This window comes from Saccopteryx bilineata, chromosome 6, assembly GCF_036850765.1.
Source record: "Saccopteryx bilineata isolate mSacBil1 chromosome 6, mSacBil1_pri_phased_curated, whole genome shotgun sequence".
NCBI lineage: Eukaryota > Metazoa > Chordata > Mammalia > Chiroptera > Emballonuridae > Saccopteryx > Saccopteryx bilineata.
This window is the reverse complement of record NC_089495.1, coordinates 155,362,354-155,383,273: the sequence shown is the minus strand read 5'-3', so window position 1 is coordinate 155,383,273 and position 20,920 is coordinate 155,362,354. Positions and strand designations below refer to the sequence as shown.

Sequence of the window (20,920 nt, the reverse complement as noted above, 5' to 3'; positions counted from 1 at the left end):
TTTATCCCTTCATCTATCGATGGACACAGGTTGCTTCCATATCTTGGCTTTTGTAAATACTGCTGCAATGTACATAGGGGTTCATATGTCTTTTTGAATTAGTGTTTTTGTTTTCTTTGGATAAATACCCAGAAGTGGAATTGCTGGGTCTATGGCAGCTCTATTTTTAATTTTTTGAGGGACCTCCATACTGATTTCCATAATGCCTGCAATTTTCAATCCTATCAACAGTCCATGAGGCCATTCCAAGGGGTCCCTTTCTCCACTCAGGCGTCCCCAAACTACGGCCTGCGGGCGGCATGCGGCCCCCTGAGGCCATTTATCCGACCCCCTGCCACACTTCCAGAAGGGGCACCTCTTTCATTGGTGGTCAGTGAGAGGAGCACTATATGTGGAAGCCCTCCAGCGATCTGAGAGACAGCCAACTGGCCCCCTGTGTAAAAAGTTTGGAGACCCTTTCCGATATTTATGTCGATTTTTTTTTTTTTTTTTTTACAGAGACAGAGAGAGAGATAGACAGACAGGAATGGAGAGAGATGAGAAGCATTAATCATCAGTTTTTCGATGTGACACCTTAGTTGTTCTTTGATTGCTTTCTCATATGTGCCTTGACCGTGGGCCTTCAGCAGACTGAGTGACCCCTTGCTCAAGCCAGGGACCTTGGGTCCAAGCTGGTGAGCTTTGCGCAAACCAGATGAGCCCAGGCTCAAGCTGGTGACCTTGGGGTCTCGAACCCAGGTCCTCTGCATCCCAGTCCGATGCTCTATCCACTGCACCACCGCCTGGTCAGGCTTTATGTTGATTTTTTTGATGATAGTCATTCTGACAGCTGTGAGGTGATATGTTCTTCTTGATGTTTTCAGTTCATGGGGTTGATTTGTGAACCTAGTTAATCTGACCCTGAAATAAGACACTAAATGCTGGGTGATGGTTGCTTTCTCTTTGTATTTTAGGATCCTCCAGGCAGAACTAGTAAGTATTCATCAAGTGATTAGTTGGGACATCCCCAGTTAGTCCTTTGCATATGCATGCCAGTTATCCTTGAGTAAGCAGCTTTACTAGGTAATTTACAAATGCACTGGCTGCGCTCTGCACCCGCCAGTATTGAAGTAATTCAGCTTACGACGCAAAGGATTTCTAAATTATAGTTCTGGACTTGTAAAATCAAGAAAGCCTGGTGATCAACATTGAACTTGATAGGCAACAGGTGAAGGGATATATATTGAATAGCTAAGGCCACAAGTCCTTTGACCTACTGCAAATCAGGTCTAGGGTGTAGGTGAATTAGGACAACAATTGGAGGCAGGTGGAAGGGTCGATATTCAATGGTTTATTTTATTTTTTAAATTAAATTTATTGGAATGATTTTAGTTAAGAAGATTCTATATGTTTCAAGTGTACAAATCTATGATACATAATCTGTATATTGCATTGTGTGCCCACCACCCCAAGTCAAATCATCTTCTGTCATCATATATTTGCCCCCCTTTACCCTTTATTACCCTCACCCCCTCCCCTCTGGTAACCATCATACCGTTGTCTATTAGTTTCTGTCCTACACGAGTGAAATTTACAATCGTTCCCTTTCTCTTGCCATCCATATAGAAACAGTGCGAAGGTCCGAAGTTGGGCATTTTGGGGCATACACAATTGGCGTGGTTTTAGCCGGGTGAAACCTCGAATTGATACAAACTGAAAAAACCAGGAAGACGGGAAAGAGGCAGCTGCGGCGCGTGCCAAGCGGGAGCTGGCGGAGCAGGTCCCAGCCGGCGGCGGGGACAGCGCGGAGCCTCACCCTACGCCTCGGGGGTCCTGCCACGTGCCCGTCGCGCAGACCTCCGACCCGGAAAGGAGGGAAGGGAAGCCAGGAGAAAGCAGAGCTGGATGGAGCGAGTGAGAGTGGGCGGAGGAAGACGGGAGAAGAGTGAGCGAAGCGCGAGGAGCGGAAGCAGAGGAGGGAGGAGAGGCGGGAGGAGAGAGGGAAGAAAAAGATAGGAAGAGAAAAAGGCGGCGGAGAAGACCAGGTCTGCCCCGCCCAGAGTCCGCCTCCGCCCCCAAATTCGGGCTAGCTTTCTCCGGGCCGCGGCTGCCGCCTCGGGTTTCTGGGCTGCCCCGAAAAGGCCGAGGCTTCCCCTGCCCAGGCAGGCGCGTCCTCGCCCCGCCGCGCGGCCCCCACTCGCGCACGCGCGGCGCTCGCGCTCGGGGCATGCGCGGTGGGCGGTGCCGCTCCGGGCCGCCTCTGCCGCCGAGAGTAGGAAGCGCGAGCGCCTGGCTCCGGGCTGTCAGTGAGCGTGGAGCCAGCGAGCGAGTCAGCGGCTCCGGCTCCCGCTGCACGCTGCTCCGGCCCGACTCTCCCCGGCCGCGCCGCGCCTCCGCGCCTCCTCGCCGCGACCTCCGCCGCCGGCCCGAGCCCCCCGCCCGGGGTCGCCCGGGGCCCCGCCGCTCCGCACCCGCCCACCCGGTCCTACCCAGCGGCTGCTTCCCCGCGAGGCAAGAGGTGACTGGGGGGGACCATGGCTGACGTTTTCCCGGCCAACGACTCCACGGCGCCCCAGGACGTGGCCAACCGCTTCGCCCGCAAAGGGGCGCTGAGGCAGAAGAATGTGCACGAGGTGAAGGACCACAAATTCATCGCCCGCTTCTTCAAGCAGCCCACCTTCTGCAGCCACTGCACGGACTTCATCTGGTAGGTGCGCGCGGGGGGTGGGCGCGCGGACTGGCCCTGCGGACCCTCGGGGGCGTCACCGCCGGGGCAGTCTCTCTCCAGTCTGGGGTTCTTGCGCCTCGGGGGTCCTCGCCCAGTCTCCCCCTCCCCCCCCCGGTTCCAGGCGTGTCCACTCCGGGGCCGACTCACTCGGGGAACTTGGAGAGCCGGCAGGACTCCGAACTCTCGCCCGGAATGAGACGCGCGCGCCCGGGTCCCTGCCACACACACACACACACACACACACACACACGCGCGCACACACACACACAGGCACACACACACACACAGGCGCGCGCGCGCACACTCGGGCCGAACTCTCAGCGAAGTCATCGCCGGGTCACACCCCCCCTACCGCAGGGGGAGGCTGGCGGCGCGGTGGTGACATGGGTCCCCTCCAGGGGCCCGTGGCCCCGTCTCCCCAGGCGCGCCCGCCTTCAGTGCAGACAGCCGAGTGGCCGTTTGCCGGCGCGAGCGGAGGGGAAAGTGAAAAGGAGAATCCAGAGGGCAGAGTTTCCAGGAGAACACGTCTGGGAGTAACCGCGGCAGCCGCGGCGATCGCGCCGCGCCGGCCAAGTTGTTGGCGAGCCAGGCTGGGCGCAGTCGGGGGGTGTGTATTTTGTGTTTCCCAGCGGGCGTGGACTCCACTGGAACCTTGGGTCCCTGCCTACTGTAGCTTGTATCTACTGGGCACGGAAAGACTTTGACTTCTCTGGGTGATCCCAAAGAGAGGAGAGGCAACAAACTGTTGAAAGCTTGCAGTGGGGGAGGGGGAAATAAAACAGCAGGCGAATGGCAGAAGGACAGAGGGAGTCATTTAAAATAGACCCTGTCAACACGAGATTAGACCTGTAACCCTGTTGACGAGGACAGAGGCCTTATTTAAGAGGAACTGTAAGGGCTAAAGGTGTCAGAGTTCAGGTAATTTCCAATGAAGTCAGCTATTCTTAACTTGGAGGGGGGACGACTGGGGGGTTTGGGAGGATTTGATAAATGGATGGGCTTCAGGGGCCTCTGAGCCCTGTAAAACAAGGAGAAATTGTATGTCCTTATTTTGTGTAAGTTAATTACTGCCTTATTAGCTGATTCTGGGAAGATCAGTGGTTCTGCCCCCTCCAACCCCAAAAGTCTAGAAATCTGTAATTAAGGGAACTCTAGGTCTGAAGTCTGAGGAGCAGTAGTTCCCCCCCTCCCCCAGTTGCCAGACACCCTGCCTTTTCTAGGCTTGTGCATGGATACCTTCCCAAGGTCCTCAAGTCAGAGCTGTGGCTAGGGTTCCTTATTTCTCACCACTCAGAGGGGTGGATGAGATCTGCACTGGGGTTACAGTGCCAGAGTGCACCCTGCCACCAGCAGGCTGTGTGTTATATGTATCTTGTCCGGGCCCCAGGGAGAAGTATGGGTGGCTCTGTGAGTCCATCACACCTGGGGAAAAACATCTTAAAGGGCGAATCCCACAAACGTGATGCTTAATTTTTCTTTTATGGGTGGCTTTATGTAAATCCATCATACCTGGGAAATATCTCCAAGGGAGAGTCCCACAAACTTGGTGCAAAAGTGCTTCATTTTTCATTTTTCAAAATCAACTCAAAAGTACTCATTCGTGAAAAGTACAGCCACTTCTATGAATGATTTTCATTGTGTAGTCAGCCTACGAGGCAATTGTGCTCAGAAGGAGTAGGTAATTATGATAAGGCCATTTAAAAGAAGTTCTTGGAGCATCAGGGCAAAGAGGATATTGCATTTAGTTTGGCCGAGGTTGGGGGGGGGAGCTTCAGCCTCACCTGCCAACTGTGAAATCCCATTGAAAGGGAAGAGTTAGATTGCTGATGACTTTTGCAGGAAGTAGGTAAACTAGAAAAAGAACTGCAGCATACATACCCAGGTTAGCTAATGTCTTTCCACTATCAGTTGCCCTGAAGGCCTAGCCCCTGGTGACCTGATGCCCCACATCAGGTGTAAGGTGAAGTGGAAAATAAAGGTCACCGTATCTTCTCTCTGAGTAACCCCCACACATCTCTCCACTTAACTATAAAGCATCTTCCCTCCATTTGGAAGTTCCAGGGAGATGTTCACCAGGCTTGTCTAGCAGTGGTTTTAGCTTCTCCATGTCCTTTCATTATTGTTTCTCTGGGTCCTTGATTTATGAGATTTATTTAAATATTAAAGTACTAATTAAAACTGTTTGGGTGTTAAGTATTTTTTTGGGGGGGTGTATGTATGACAAAGTTAATTATCAAAATATGTGAAGTGCTTTGTAAACTTAAAAAGTTGAGTAAAGCAAGAGATTATGACTAATAACCTTCTGAAAAAAATTAATGCAGTTCAGCTTGGTGTGAATTGTGTTTGAAATCAATGCTCATGTCAAGGTTCTCTGCTTAGAGTAAATTCTCTAAGTAATTTGCAAGAATAATATAGCCTCTGTATGTGTTTCAAATGTTACTGATTCTCAGTAAAAATTAGATCATAATCTCAAATGCAAGCCATAGGAATACTTCATTAAATTGGATCCTTTAAGCCAAAATTTAACATTAAGAATGGAGCTGTTTGGCAGTTTCTAGACAAATATTTTAAATTCATGAGGAAGCCGCTTTTTTAGCTATCGTTAGGGAGAAACAAAACCCAATTTTTAAAATCGGTCTTTAGGGACCAAATTAAGCCACTTTGACGTTTTATTTGTTTTTACCATAAGGTCTTTTATTTGAATACTGTGGCCAACCACTTTGAATATACAAGTATGTTCTTAAGCATTGATAACAATGTAAAAATTTGGGAAGAATTTTGATACATTGAAATAGTTCAGTGAGCCTTTAGAGGCCAGATAGTTTTTTTCCAAGTTGAATTTGCACAGTACTCTGAGCTATTTAGGCATGTTTGCCCTCTCAGATCACTGGGTTTTATGTACATGCCTTTAACTCTGTAGAATGATTTGTCACATAACTGGCTTAAAATATGTCATCCAACACAAAATATGTTAAGATATTTTATTCTTGTTTGTTTTTCAGGGGGTTTGGGAAACAAGGCTTCCAGTGCCAAGGTAAGCTACCACGTTGGATTTTATTTTCAAATACAACGTGAAATAAGCGTTCCGAACAGGAGCTGTGTTTCCAGTCTTCTTTGCTTTGTCATCCAAAAAAAAGTTATTTAAGTATTTTCAAAATATGAGGGCTGTGAATTCGGACCTTAAAAGAAATATCATGTGGTAATGCCTATGTAATTTACATATAGAGCTGCCTTTTTCTCATTGGGGGAAAAATCCTGCCCGTAATTTTATCTTTTGCCAAGAACATTCTTGTCAGAAACTGCAGTCTTTGTGTGGGTGTTCAGAAAAAAAGAAAAGGAATTGCTTTGTAATCATGTGGCTTTTCTTGTCTTCTTCTGTTTTTGTTCATCTCATATCCATGCATTGAGTTGGACTCCTAACTAATTTTAGGCTACACGTTATCTAGTAAGTCATTTGTTATCTGTTTAGTCATTGTCATCCAGAGCAAAGTTTACACGACTGAAAGTCAGGTTGCTGATATGATGATAACTGTTTGCTGTTGCATGAGGCACATTTTTCCCTCAGCTTCAATATGTGGCAACAAATGATACTATCTATCTCATCCAGAGAGAAATCAGTCTCTTCCCTGATTTGTAGTTGCATTTCACCGGTGTTCAATATATAGCTTTTTATACTCTTCATTCTATTTGTTTAAAGTTGTTTTATTTTAACATTTTATAGTTTGTGAAGGCATCCCAGGTTTATTAGCCTGCCTTCTGGCTCTCCTGCTCACCATCTATATTATATTTACTTAGTTCTGGTTACATTTCCCATCTGGGCATAGGTTTATTATTAGGGCAAGTGGAAAGTACATCCTAGCCTGGAAAATATTATTCTAGCACTGTTTAATATTAAGTGCATTAGGGAGAGAGAGAGAGAAAGAAAGAAAGACTATGTGTACTTTTTGTAACTTGTGCTAGTAAGTTGATTGCCTTTATTTATTTTATTTTATTTATTTATTTTTTTGTATTTTTCTGAAGCTGGAAACCGGGATAGACAGTCAGACAGACTCCCTCATGCGCCCAACTGGGATCCACCCGGCATGCCCACCAGGGGGCGACGCTCTGCCCACCAGGGGGCGGTGCTCTGCCCCTCTGGGGCATTGCTCTGCCGCGACCAGAGCCACTCTAGCGCCTGGGGCAGAGGCCAAGGCTCCCGGGCCATCTTTGCTCCAATGGAGCCTTGGCTGCGGGAGGGAAAGAGAGAGACAGAGAGGAAGGAGAGGGGGAGGGGTGGAGAAGCAGATGGGCGCTTCTCCTGTGTGCCCTCGCCGGGAATTGAACCCGGGACTTCTGCACGCCAGGCCGACGCTCTACCACTGAGCCAACCAGCCAGGGTGTTTGCCTTTAAAACCTTTTGGCAAATTTGTGAACTTGTTTTTTATATACAGGGTGGGGCAAAAATAGGTTTACAGTTGTGAGTTTGTATTACTTATCAATTATTGTATTTTCCATGCAAACAACTATAAACCTACTTTGCCCCACTCTGTGCATTTTCTAAACATTGTAGAGGAAGGTCTTTCATGGTATAATTTACCTTTTTTAACAATGTGCTTAAAACCACTATTGAATAAATCATTTTGAGTTACATTGGGAAAGCATGGAATATTCCTTTAAAAAAAGAATAAAGAGAAAGGTGTATATCACTGGTATCTTTATGAAAGATGAAGGTGTATCTCTTTCCATTTCTCAAAGCTGTGGACCTGAACTTAGCAGGTCATGTTTGGGCCTGTGCTTGAACATGATATTAGGAAGTTTAATGATGTAAACCAATGATTGTGGGCTAATGTGGTTCACATCTGTCATTTTTTGGTATTGTGTTTGGGTGGGGACCAATGGAAACTTTATAGAAAAAAATGTCTACTACATTTTCTAAATATCTCATAGAAAATGGGTATGTTATTTTTTTGTTTTTGAAGAGGAGACAGGGAAAGAGAGAGGCAGGGGGCGGGGATCAACTTCCCATTATGTGCCTTGACTGGGCAAGCCCAGGGTTTTGAACCGGCGACCTCAGCATTCCAGGTCAACACTTTAGCCACCAAGCCACCACAGATCAAGAGGTATGTTATTTTTAAAACTAATTTTCTGCATATAATGAACTTGGTCCCTCTCGGACCTGCTCTTGAGAGCCTATTTTGTTGGTAAACATCAAAGAATCGCTGCATCATTAGGCTATCAGGGGAACTTTACAGAGCATCTGTTGAACTTTTAGTGAATTAGCATAGTCTCAGCATAACTTCCTTTTACCTAAACTGTACAAGTAATACTCTCAGAAATTGTGAACACTGTATAAACATAAAACTATCCTCTTCTCCCTTTTCACCCTCAGTGATAACTTCTATTTGAGACATCTATTCACTCAGGCATGCATACTTAGTGTTTTTAAAAAGAGATCAAACTTTTAATCATTTTGCAACTTAATTTCTTTCACTCAGAAGTATATGGTGGATATCCTTCTATGTCAAAACATCAGTTTAACCTTACTCTATTTAGTGGTTGCATGTGCGGATGTATCAAATTTATTCATCCATTTCTCTTGAAGTATATATTTTAATTGTTTCTAAGTTCTTACTAGTACAAATACTGCTGTTGACAATATCCTTGGACACTTGTGTAGGTATTTCTACAGTCTATAGATACCTAGAAGAGTGTGTGTATACATTTTAAATTTTAATGAGTACAGCTAAGTTGCTCTCCAAGTAGTTTCCAATTTACATTTTCAGTATTAATCTATGAGAATTACCCTTTTTCCTTCACTCTTATTGGTTTTAGCTAATATCAGTCTTTTATGTTTTTTGCTCTGGTAGGTGAAAAGGCCCTCCCCCCATTTTTTTAATATCATCTCCTGGGTGAGGTTGAGCATGTTTTCAAGCATGTTATAGCCATTTGTATTTGTCCTGTGAATTGCCTTACTTTACCTGTTGTTTGAATTTGGGGTTTACAAATGAGACAAATTAGAGCAGTGACTGTGTACTTAACTTTATGCACTGTTCTTTGCTTTGGTGAATAATTAAATGTCAGATCTCTTTACCGAGTTCCCCAGCTGAATTTACAAATTTTATTTCATGGAAACCATTTCAAATATAAATCTATTTGTAACATGGTATCTGCTTGTTACAATTTTTTTTTTTTCATTTTTCTGAAGCTGGAAACGGGGAGGCAGTCAGACAGACTCCCGCATGCGTCCGACCGGGATCTACCCGGCATGCCCACCAGGGGTCGATGCTCTGCCCATCTGGGGCGTTGCTCTGTTGCAACCAGAGCCATTCTAGCACCTGAGGCAGAGGCCATAGAGCCATCCTCAGCGCCGGGCCAACTTTGCTCCAGTGGAGCCTTGGCTGTGGGAGGGGAAGAGAGAGACAGAGAGGAAGGGGAGGGGGAGGAGTGGAGAAGTAGATGGGTGCTTCTCCTGTGTGCCCTGGCTGGGAATCGAACCTGGGACTCCTGCACGCCAGGCTGACGCTCTACCACTGAGCCAACCGGCCAGGGCTAGTCCATTATCTTATTGTTTGTTGAAACTTAAAGCTATGTCAGCTCAGGATAGTGAGTGCTTTTTAATTTCACAAACATCTTTACCCAATGTTTCCCATTTTGGTGCTCTGCTTGAAATTAATTTTCATAACATCTGACCATGTTAGTATGTTTTCTCACTTTAAACTTTCCCTCTTGATTCTGTTTGATAGTCGCATTGTCGCATTCTTATTCAGGAGGAAAACTCATTCTCATCCTTGCCTTTGGCGACACACCCTCTGGAAATGGCAGCTGGAGTTAGTTGGAGACTGCTTTTGGTATTCCTGATCCCTCAGTTATCTCACCTGATGGAGGCAGCATCTTCTAGCTCTTAGTACGTTGTGTTGCTTTTGTTAGTACATAAACAATCTGTAGCTAAGGATTTATTATTTTTATTTTTCTGAAGTTGGAAACGGGGAGGCAGTCAGACTCCCGCATGCGCCTGACTGGGATCCACCCGGCATGCCCACCAGGGGACGACGCTGTACCCATCTGGGGCGCTGCTCTGTTGCAACCAGAGCCATTCTAGCGCCTGAGGCAGAGGCCACAGAGCCATCCTCAGCACCTGGGCCAACTTTGCTCCAATGGAGCCTTGGCTGCGGGAGGGGAAGAGAGAGACAAAAAGAAAGGAGAGGGGGAGGGGTGGAGAAGCAGATGGACACTTCTGTGTGCCCTGGCCGGGAATCGAACCCAGGACTCCTGCATGCCAGGCTGACGCTCTACCACTGAGCCAACCGGCCAGGGCTAAGGATATACTTTTAAAATAAAGGTACATATGCTCTAAATGAGTCACATTCATATAGTAAGACAGCTTCCAATCTAAAATAGTCACTGTCATTTTACTTAGTAAACGTTAAGGATTGAAAGACTAAAGAAATAAGTGATTTTTGGTTCTTAAGGCTGGGTTTGTCATCTGTGGCATTTAGAAAGCATTTTGTTTTACAGGCATGCACAAGAAGCATGTAAGTTTCTTTCCCATGTCCTCCCTTATGCTCTAAGATACAGCATAAATGGAAGCAGGGAACTTTTACTAAAGAGATTGATGGGGTTAGTCCCAGTTTCACTTTGAAACATATTACTAGGGCAGGTGACACAGGAGGATCCTGTTGTTATAATTTGCTGTCTGATTCAGCAGAACCAAGGGCCTGAACCACTGGGGAGAAGAAAGATGGTGCAGATTTAGAAGCCATGGAACATCTTGCTTAAGGTTCTTAGAGATGAAAGCGGCTTTCCCTTTGTAGATCTGAAATAACCCTTGAAATGATGTGACTCGCATTGGCTTTTTGATTTTCTGTTTGGCATAACATTGTTGGTTGGCTTCCTCTGCCTCGTGCTTACTTGGTTTCTCTGAGGCTACCTGGTCCTTGCCCCTGGGTGTTTTCAGAGAAAGGAGAAGGGAGAACAAGAAGTGGGCCTGGCTGGCTTGATCACTGATGAGTCTGAGATTCAAACCTGGGAGGTTTGTCTCTGGTCAGGGTTTCTGTCTTGCTGGCTGCTTCCAAAAGCAGTCATCACAGAGCAGAAGGACCTGTTGAGCTGCTCCAAGATTCTCGTCGGCTGGGGCAGTTGGGCCCAACCAGTCGCATCTGCTATTTTCACGACTGGAAAAGGGGGTGAACCAACTTGCTTTCTTCCTCCTCAGAATGAGCAAGACTCATGTGCTTCTCTAGTTACAGGGATAGAAACAGCCTCCCCAGGTGTGACCTGCTTATTTGACATGCGGAATAGCCACTCCCGGTCTGTGACATCTGGTTCACCTCGGCACGTTTTCCCTCTTTTCTATTCTTTCTCTTTTGTGTAATGTCATAAGTTACAATGTACTGCTAACGAAGGCTCTGGATCAGGATACCTTAATGACAGCATCAGAATGAATTCTTCCCAGGGCCCTTGATCCCACTGGGGCCTGTTGGCTCTGAATGAGGGACACCAGGGATATTAGAGCAGGGCATTATTTTTTGTGTGCTTTCAATCTGCTACTGGGAAGACTTTTGAATCTCCAAGCCCTTTTTCTGCTAAGAACATAAATATTGTGCCTATTCTGTGTGTCCCCTGAAACTCTGCGGGTTTCAGTAGTGAAGGGTTAAAAATCAGCTTCCCTTTGCTAATGACATTTCCTTTTTTTTATTGATTTTAATTTATTGTGTTTACATAGATTCAAGTGTCCCACCAAATACATTCCTCCAGCCCCATGTTCCCCTCAACATTCCCCTTCCTCCCCTCTCCCCAACGCCCTCCCCCCTTCCCTCCAGGATTTGTTGTTCTGCTCTCTATAATGCTGTATTATGTATATATAATTTCACCAATCTCTTTCTCTTCTCTGATCCCATCCTCTCATCCCTTTTCCCTCTGACCACTTTCCCTCTGGTCCCTTTGATCCCTCCTCTGCCTCTATTCTGTTCCTCAGTTCACATTGTTCATTGGATTCCTCAAATGAGTGAGGTCACATGATATTTTTCTTTCTCTGCCTGGCTTATTCACTTAGCATAATAGTTTCCAGGTCCATCCATGTTGTTGCAAAAGGTAAGATTTCCTTCTTTTTCATGGTCCCATAGTATTCCATTGTGTATATGTACCAAGTTTCTTTATCCACTCGTCCACTGACAGACACTTGGGCTGTCTCCAGATCTTGGCTATTGTAAACAATGTTGCAGTAAACATGGGGGTGCGTTTCTTCTTTTGACATTCCCTTTTGAACATCTCCTTCCAGGTAGGCATTTTCATCAGATCACCTGAGCAGTGGGGTGGTTTATATTCCTTCTGTAAGAGTGAAATTTGATGTTTGAGGGAAGAAGAAAAAAGAATGAGTCTTTCTTGGCTGCATGAGCTGCGGAATTCCAGAAAACCAGGCCAATTTAACAGAATGGGGATTGCATTGGGAGCATCTCAGAAGAGGATGTCTAGTTCTTCTCATCAGTCTGCAGGGTCGGAGAGCCAAGAAGTGCGAACAGCAAATGGTGGGAGATAGAAGGGGGCAAAGGTCCGAGTTGGGCAGAACAGGAAGGTGGCTTCCTTTCATAGAGTACTTATCCTCCCTGTGTGTGGGGTCAGCGACCCCTAAACTGTCGTAGGCCGCTGATTTTCAGAGTTGATGCCAGGATTTTTTTCCTTTCAATTACCATTGACATTCAATATTTTGTATTTTAGGCATACTGCATAATGGTTAGACATTTATGTAATTTACAGAGACCCCTTGATAAGTCTAGTTCCCACCTGAGGTTAGACCTTTCCATCCTTCATCTTCATCACAGGGATCAGCCTTTTGGCACACTGCTTTTCATTTGTTATCCCAACTCAGAGTCTACACTAACTATAGATGAGCCTTTGGGGTTATTTATAGAGTTCCAAAAAGGCTCACGAAAGAGTGAGTATAATTTAAAACCGGGTAGTTTTGCACTGAGGTCAGATGACAGCGTTATTTCAGCTTTGAAGATGAAATTGTCTGTAATGCCTAAAATATGGAATAGTGCAGTGGAGGTGGGTAGTTCAAATTGCTTTTCTTTTCAGTATTTTTTATTTTCTCCTCTAAGATACATTAATAGTTGTTAGAAATAGGGGCATGTGGACAAAACTAGTGTTAGGTCTTCCCATTTGGTACTATATACTTATCCTGAAATGATTTCTGACTAATAGCTTTGGAATCATACTTGGCACATAAGTGAAAGAGTTTTGTGTTTTCTTTTGTGAGAGAGCGAGAGACAGACAAATAGGAAGGGAGAGAGAAACATTAATTCTTTGTTGTGGCACCTTAGTTGTTCATTGCTTGCTTTCTCCTATGTGCCTTGACAGGGGGTGGGGGCTCCAGCAGAGCGAGTGACCCCTTGATCAAACCAGCGACCCTGTGCTCAAGCTTGTGAGCCTGTAATCAAGCCAGATGAGTCCATGCTCAAGCCGATGACCTCGGGGTTTCAAACCTGTGTCATCAGGATCTCAGGCTGGTGCTCTGTCCACTGTGCCACTGCCTAGTTAGGCAGTGTGTTTTTTGTTTGTTTGATTCACCACATTCCCGCCAGCAGCTGATGCTGTAGTTGGATGAGTGGTTATCCTTCCTACTTGGCAGTAGAAACCTAGCATTTATTTTTAAGGATGAAGCTGACATTGAAGTTTCCTTTTTTTAAATTTGTTTGATGAAATGATTTTACTGCCCTCTGAGTGTTTCACATTCCTAGATAGTGTTACTCAAGTTAACATTTTTAGGCACGTTACCCCTTAGCGTGCTTGTTGGCCTTTCTTCAGAGTATTCCGATGTCAAAGACAGCGTTAATTTCCGAGCTTCCCTGTCAGGTGCAGTCTTTCTCTGGAACCCTGCTGCCTTGCCTTCCAGACTCATCTCAGGATGCTCTCCTTCTTCCCCTCGTCTCCGTCCTTTGGAGTACGTTGTAGTTTCCCAGAAAGTGTTTTCTTTCTTGAGTTCCTTCCCCACCTCTTTTTGCCCGGATATAATGCCTGTCTCACCTGTGGGTCGTAGTCCAGCCGTGACTGTCCTCCTGCCCTCCTGGTCGCAGGACCCTTGCCCAGCATCTTTCCTTGTCTGTCCCCCAGTCAGCCTTGACAGCAAGGCCTGAGGCTTCTCCCTCCATCTCCAGTGTTTAGTGCAGTGCCTGGCACTCAGTAGACACTATGTAAATATTAGGAGAGTCTGATATGAATGTCCATAACCAGAAGGATCTTGGTGACTTCTGCCTGCGTACTATTTTTTTTTTTTTAAATCTAGTTTATAATCCAAAGTTATGTCAACTAGCCATCTTGAGATGACTTTAAGAAAAAGTACTTTCTGTTGCTAAGCCTACTTACTTATTCAAAGCACGGAGCGGAGAATTTTGTGTCTTCAGTAAGTTAGGTGTAATGCTAAACCTACAAAATCAGTACTGTAGGAATATACCACTGTGTGTGGTATCCTTCTGTCTTTAGTAGGTACCTAAACATCAGAAAGGAATCTTACGACCACAATAAAATGAACATGTTATGGACTGCAGTGGGGGCTGTTGGTTGAGGTGGAGAGGATGTCCTGGGTGCAGGGGAAAAATTAAAAGCGGCCCCAGGAGATGTATTTGTACAGTCAGTAAAATGTTCTGTTTTACTATGAGATTGCTCATAGCTGAAACCAGAGGTAGTAGTAGCTCAACTTGATTGATACTAGTATTCTTTTTTTGTGTTAAATCTATTGATCTTGGAGAGGAAGGGGGGAGAGAGAGAAACACTGATTTGTTGTTCCACTTCTTCAGTGTATTTGTTAGTTGATTCTTGTATGTGCCCTGACTGGTGAGTGAACCCACGACCTTGGCCTAGTGGGACAGTGCTCTAATTAACTGAGCTACCCGGCCAGGGCTTCTTTTGTTTTCCTCGAATTACTTACAGCTTGCCATTTTATTTAACCCTGATTCTGGTACTCCTAAACTACTTGTACCCAAAAAGTTTTTGTGCATGGGTGAGAGCAGTAGAGACACCGGAGAGGGGTTATACCTGAATTACAAGCACCTGAAAGGTTTTATTCCAGCCTGACCTGTGGTGGCGCAGTGGATAAAGCGTTGACCTGGAACGCTGAGGTCGCTGGTTCTATACCCTCGGGCTTGCCTGGTCAAGGCTCATACGAGAGTTGATGCTTCCTGCTCCTCCACCCTTCTCTCTCTCTCTCTGTCCTCTTTCTTTAGAAATTAATAAAGAAAGGTGTTATTCCATTGAAAGGAAAGACAAAATAATATTAATTAAACGGTGCAGTGTGCTGGACCTTTAGGAGCTTTTTTTTTTTCTTTTTAATTTTTTTTTTTTTATTTGAGAGAGAGAGAGAGAGAGAAAGAAGGGGGAGGAGCAGGAAGCATCAACTCCCATATGTGCCTTGACCAGGCAAGCCAGGGTTTTGAACCGGCAACCTCAGTGTTTCCAGGTTGACGCTTTATCCACTGTGCCACCACAGGTTAGGCAAGGAGCTTTTACATTGTGTATACTTTCATTCCCAAAGCACCCCATTAAGCATGGGTTATTACCTCATGCTTTGAAACAAGAGCACTGAAGAATTTGCCAGGCTGATGGGGTGGGGCATGCATTCAGATTTGAACAGTTACGCAGAAAACATTTATTTCAGAGCCAAATGGAAACTCTGGGTACTTACAAAGCCTGGATTTCTATTAAGAGAGGAAAGAATGATGTTGTTAAGGGAAACATGAAACATTTCTTGGTGACAGAGAATTAGGCTTCACCATCCTCAGCTGTCTGTCACAATTTCCATGACAAACCCTTTATTTCAGGTCTTGTTTTCTTTTTTTTTTTTTTTTTCATTTTTCTGAAGCTGGAAACAGGGAGAGACAGTCAGACAGACTCCCGCATGCGCCCGACCGGGATCCACCCAGCACGCCCACCAGGGGCGGTGCTCTGCCCCCCAGGGGGCGATGCTCTGCCCATCCTGGGCGTCGCCATATTGCGACCAGAGCCACTCTAGCGCCTGAGGCAGAGGCCACAGAGCCATGCCCAGCGCCCGGGCCATCTTTGCTCCAATGGAGCCTTGGCTGCGGGAGGGGAAGAGAGAGACAGAGAGGAAAGCGCGGCGGAGGGGTGGAGAAGCAAATGGGCGCTTCTCCTATGTGCCCTGGCCAGGAATCGAACCCGGGTCCTCCGCACGCTAAGGTCTTGTTTTCGACCAAGCTTTGAAACCTCATGTTAGACTTGAACCTGATGCATGAATATCTCAGTATTAGCACAGTAGTAACAGTCAAATCTAATTGAAATTACTAAGGCTACATTAAAAAAAACCCTCTATTAAATTATACAAAGTGGAAAATGGTTTCTGGAAATAGATTTCTATCAAAAAAATGGGATGGAGGGAAATGATTTGATTAATTGTCAGCGCAAGATAAGAATTATTTAAGAGGGAGTTCACAAAGTAAGATTAGCTTGAGGAAAGCTCATCTTTCATGCTTCTGCTTGCTGTGTGTTTTTTCCTCCAGTGCCTCTAGTTTTGGCATTTTTGAAAATACAGGTTCCATCTATATCATTTGGGGTGATGTCAATAGGCAGTTAGATAAATAATGTTAGAATATGGGATGTGAAGGTGTTTAGCTTCCAGTTGGACAGACTTGTATGAGAAATGGAATAAGAGGAGAGTCCAGGTAACAGCTGAATTCTGAGAGCAAAATTCTGTTTTGGGGGTGATCTAACTCCTCTCATTGTCAGTTATCCTGCGGGCAGACATGACTGTTTTAGGGATGTGTACGCTAGCTCCAGTACGGCAGTGCACAAAATCTGATTTAGGTCATTTCCTATACTTGAAGCACTAAACGTCACCCATGGGCTTACTCTTTGACACTCTTTTAACCACTTTTTATGAACACATTTGACCCTCATAATTCTGAAAAGGGTAAGCAGTGTTATCCCTTTTTTACAGATGAGGAAATAGGCACTGAGAAACACAGCAGTTTAGTATCCTTCCCAAGTTCACACAATAGAAAATGGCAGAGCTGGGATCCAAACCCAGGCAGTATGGGTCCAGACTCCAGGCTGTTAACCCAAGTGCTCTCTCTGTTGCTTCATAGTTCCCCTTGTGTCAGACTTGAACTCCAGCACTAGCTTGATTGTGGAGGTGTGGAAGGAGGAAGAGTTGTTCAACTCAGTAGCACTCTTTTTTTTTTTTTGTATTTTTCTGAAGCTGGAAACGGGGAGAGACAGTCAGACAGACTCCCGCATGCGCCTGACCGGGATCCACCCGGCACGCCCACCAGACGCCTCTGCCCCTCCAGGGCGTCGCTCTGTTGCGACCAGAGCCACTCCAGTGCCTGGGGCAGAGGCCAAGGAGCCATCCCCAGCGCCCGGGCCATATTTGCTCCAGTGGAGCCTCAGCTGCGGGAGGGGAAGAGAGAGACAGAGAGGAAGGAGAGGGGGAGGGGTGGAGAAGCAGATGGGCGCTTCTCCTGTGTGCCCTGGCCGGGAATCGAACCCAGGACCCCTGCATGCCAGGCTGACGCTCTACCACTGAGCCAACCGGCCAGGGCCTCAGTAGCACTAATACCTGTCATGGGACTTTATATCAGACCTAGAGACCTTCACTGTATATGCATTATACCAGACACTACAGGGCATGGGACAGTCTGGTGTCAGGGAGCTTAGATGGAAACATTACTCATTGCATTATAAGTCTGAATGAAATAATGTTGAAGCATGTGAGGAGGAGGAGGATATTTCCTGGGCTCATTTGGAGGTAGCTTTGATTTTGCATAGCATTTCCTTTGGAGAGATGCAGGAAGATGTTCTGTTGTAAGGAAATAACATGAGCAAAGAAAGAGAGAGATGAAAGTGACTTGTATATTCAGGGAGCCGCACAGACTAGGAGGGAGGCCTGACTAGTTCAGGTGTCAGTGCTGAACACCAAACGGAAGAAAATTGGAGAAATGTGGAGTACATCTTGCTTTTCCCCATGTATTGGTTCTTCTGCACTAACACTATTTCCATTTCTATCTTTTTATTTGTATGCTATGCTTCCTATTCAGAAAATGTTACAATTATAGAAGATTATAAAGCTTGTATCTCCATGAAAGATATATTGTGTCGAAGCTTGGAAAGTAACTTCTTGTTTTAGAAAGAGTGCTGCTTGGATACTATTTCAAGGGTCTCTACTATTACCAAGCTGTTACTATTGATTACAGCATCATGTTGGAAGTCCAGGGTCTTACGTAATGGAGATTGAGTGGAGGTGACAGATGTACCAACTTACTTTAGATATGTTCATATGCATTAATAAGCGAAGTGGTAAAGAAATAAAACATGTACATATATAAAACAAACACTTTCTATTTGAAAAACTGCGTGCTGACCTGTTCTGTCTGAATTTCTGGTTCATTATCAATACTTATTCCTTCCTTCTCTGTGGGGCTCAGCTCAAGAGAATGTGTTGGAACCCCAGCCAGAGACCTTTATAAAGGACAGTGAGGGGGTGCTGCAGAGCACCCCGGATTGGAGCATAAATAGATACTCATCTGGATTTCAGATTTGCAAAATAAAAATTCACACAATGTGGGTACCATGCTGACATGTACTTACCAATATGCCACCCGTTGGTGACACTGGCATTACTGACCCTGCTCTGCGGGGGGCGAGTGCTGGGCCCTGAGAAGCAGTTCTGGCTTTGAGACCAGGCAGATCTTGGGCGTTTAATCGCAGTAGGTTTTAGTATCTGAAGCTGTACACCTAAGTAGTCAGTCCCTTTTTCTCATATTTTCGTTTGTTTTTTCTTTCCTCGGTTTTATTTTTTTTAAAATAAAGAATGATTTGTGATACTGTTTGTTGTCATTCATAAAACTCTTACTGATTTAAGAAAGTTAGGCTCACACTTGCAAAGGTTTTCATTGGCTTCCTTTGGGATGTGTCTTGGAGTTAAGTGGCAGTAAATGAGCTTAAGCGAGTGTGCATGTAACTATAACTATCCTAAAACGTGGAAGTGGGAGATAACTCAATAAAAAAAATCTAGATGTTGCAACTTAATTCCTAGCCATTACAATATAGAAAGTAGTTTGAATCATATTTTCTTATATTCTAAACAAAAGCTTTTTTTAAAAAATTTTATTTAGATAATTTTAACAGGGTGACATTGATCAACTAGACTAGAGCACATGGATTTATTTATTTATTTATATTTTTTTTACAGAGACAGAGTCAGAGAGAGGGATAGACAGGGACAGACAGACAGGAACGGAGAGAGATGAGAAGCATCAATCATTAGTACTGCATTGCAACGCCTTAGTTGTTCATTGATTGCTTTCTCATATGTGCCTTGACCGTGGGGCTACAGCAGACCGAGTAACCCCTTGCTCAAGCCAGTGACCTTGTGTCCAAGCTGGTGAGCTTTGCTCAAACCAGATGAGCCTGCGCTCAAGGTGGCAACCTTGGGGTCTCGAACCTGGGTCCTCCGTATCCCAGTCTGACACTCTATCCACTGCACCACCACCTGGTCAGGCTAGAGCACATAGATTTAGAGAAAACATCCCCAGATCATTTTGACATTTGATTATGTTGTATGCCATCACCCAAAGTCAGATTGTCCTCTGTCACCTTTTATTTGGTTTTCTTTATGCCCCTCCTCCCACCCCTCCTTCTCCTCCCCATGGTAACCACTGCACTCTTATCTTAGGTCAGTGAGTCTCAATTTTGTGTCCCACCTACGTATGGAATCATACAGTTCTTAGTTTTTTCTGATTTATTGAATACTTATTTCAGTATAATGTTATCAGGGTCTATCCATGTTGTCGTAAATGATCCTATGTCGTCATTTCTTATGACTGAGTAGTATTCCATGGTATATATGTACCACATCTTCTTTATCCAATCTTCTGTTGAAGGGCTTTTTGGTTGTTTCCATGTCTTGGCCACCATGAACAATGCTGCGATGAACATGGGGCTGCATGTGTCTTTACGAACCAATGTTTTTGAGTTTGAGGGGTATATACCCAGTGGACTGGGTCATATGGTAGTTTTATTCTTAATTTTTTGAGGAACCACCATACTTTCTTCCATAGTGGTTGTACTACTTTACATTCCCACCAACAGTGAATGACGGTTCCTTTATCTCCGCAGCCTCTCCAACACTTGTTATTACCTGTCTTGTTAATAATAGCTAATCTAACAGGTGTGAGGTGGTATCTCATTGTAGTTTTGATTTGCATTTCTCTAATAGCTAGTGAAGATGAACATCTTTTCATACATCTGTTGGCCATTTGTATTTCTTCTTGGGAGAAGTGTCTGTTCATGTCCTCTTCCCATTTTTTTATTGGCTTGTTTGCTTGTTTGTTGTTGAGTTTTGTGAGTTCTTTGTATATTTTGGATATTAGGCCCTTATCTGTGCTGTTGTTTGAAAATATCATCTCCCATTTAGTTGGCTGTCTGTTTTGTTGTCAGTTTCTTTTGCTGTGCAAAAGCTTCTTAGCCTGATGTATGTAGTCCCATTCATTTATCTTTGCTTTCACTTCCCTTGCCTTTGGGATCAAATTCATAAAATGTTCTTTATGGCCAAGGTCCATGAGTTTAGTACCTCTGTTTTCTTCTATGTAATTTGTTTCAGATCTTATATTTAGGTCTTTAGTCCATTTTGAATTAATTTTAGTACAAGGAGACAAACTGTAGTCAGGTTTCATTCTTTTATCTGTGGCTCTCGTTTCCCCAGCACCAATTATTGAAGAGACTTTCTTTTCTTCACTATGTGTTTTTGGTTCCTTTATCAAAGATGATTTGATCATATATGTGTTTTATTTCTGGGCTCTCTGTTCCATTGGTTTGTCTATTTTTCTGCCAATACCACGCTGTTTTGATTGTCGTGGCTCTATATTATAATTTGAAGTCAGGTATTGTAATTCCTCCAGCTTCGTTTTTTCCCCTTAGGATTACTTTGGCTATTTGGGATTTTTTATAGTTCCATATAAACGTGATGATGTTTTGTTCCATTTCTTTAAAAAAATGACATTAGAATTTTGATGGGACTGGCATTAAATTTGTATGTTGCTTTGGGTAATATGGTCATTTGAACTATATTTGTTCTTCCTATCCAAGAACAAGAAATATTTTTTCATTTCATTGTGTCTTTTTCAATTTCCTTTAACAAGGATTTGTAGTTTTCATTATATAGGTCCTTTACATTCTTTGTTATGTTTATTCCTAGGTATTTTATTTTATTTTTGTTGCAACCATAAA

At 44.6% G+C, this 20,920-nt stretch overlaps 1 protein-coding gene across 1 annotated transcript in view; it reads left to right on the top strand.

Annotated features, from left to right (window-relative positions):
- The first annotated feature begins 1,827 nt into the window (after window positions 1–1,827).
- Window positions 1,828–20,920, top strand: part of PRKCA (protein kinase C alpha) — a 419,289-nt gene continuing 400,196 nt past the window's right edge. Inside the window, exons 1-2 of the mRNA XM_066235888.1 lie at window positions 1,828–2,686; window positions 5,710–5,741. Of these exons, the coding sequence (XP_066091985.1) occupies window positions 2,514–2,686; window positions 5,710–5,741 (205 nt within the window). The 5' untranslated portion in view covers window positions 1,828–2,513. The remainder of the gene's footprint in view (window positions 2,687–5,709; window positions 5,742–20,920) is intronic.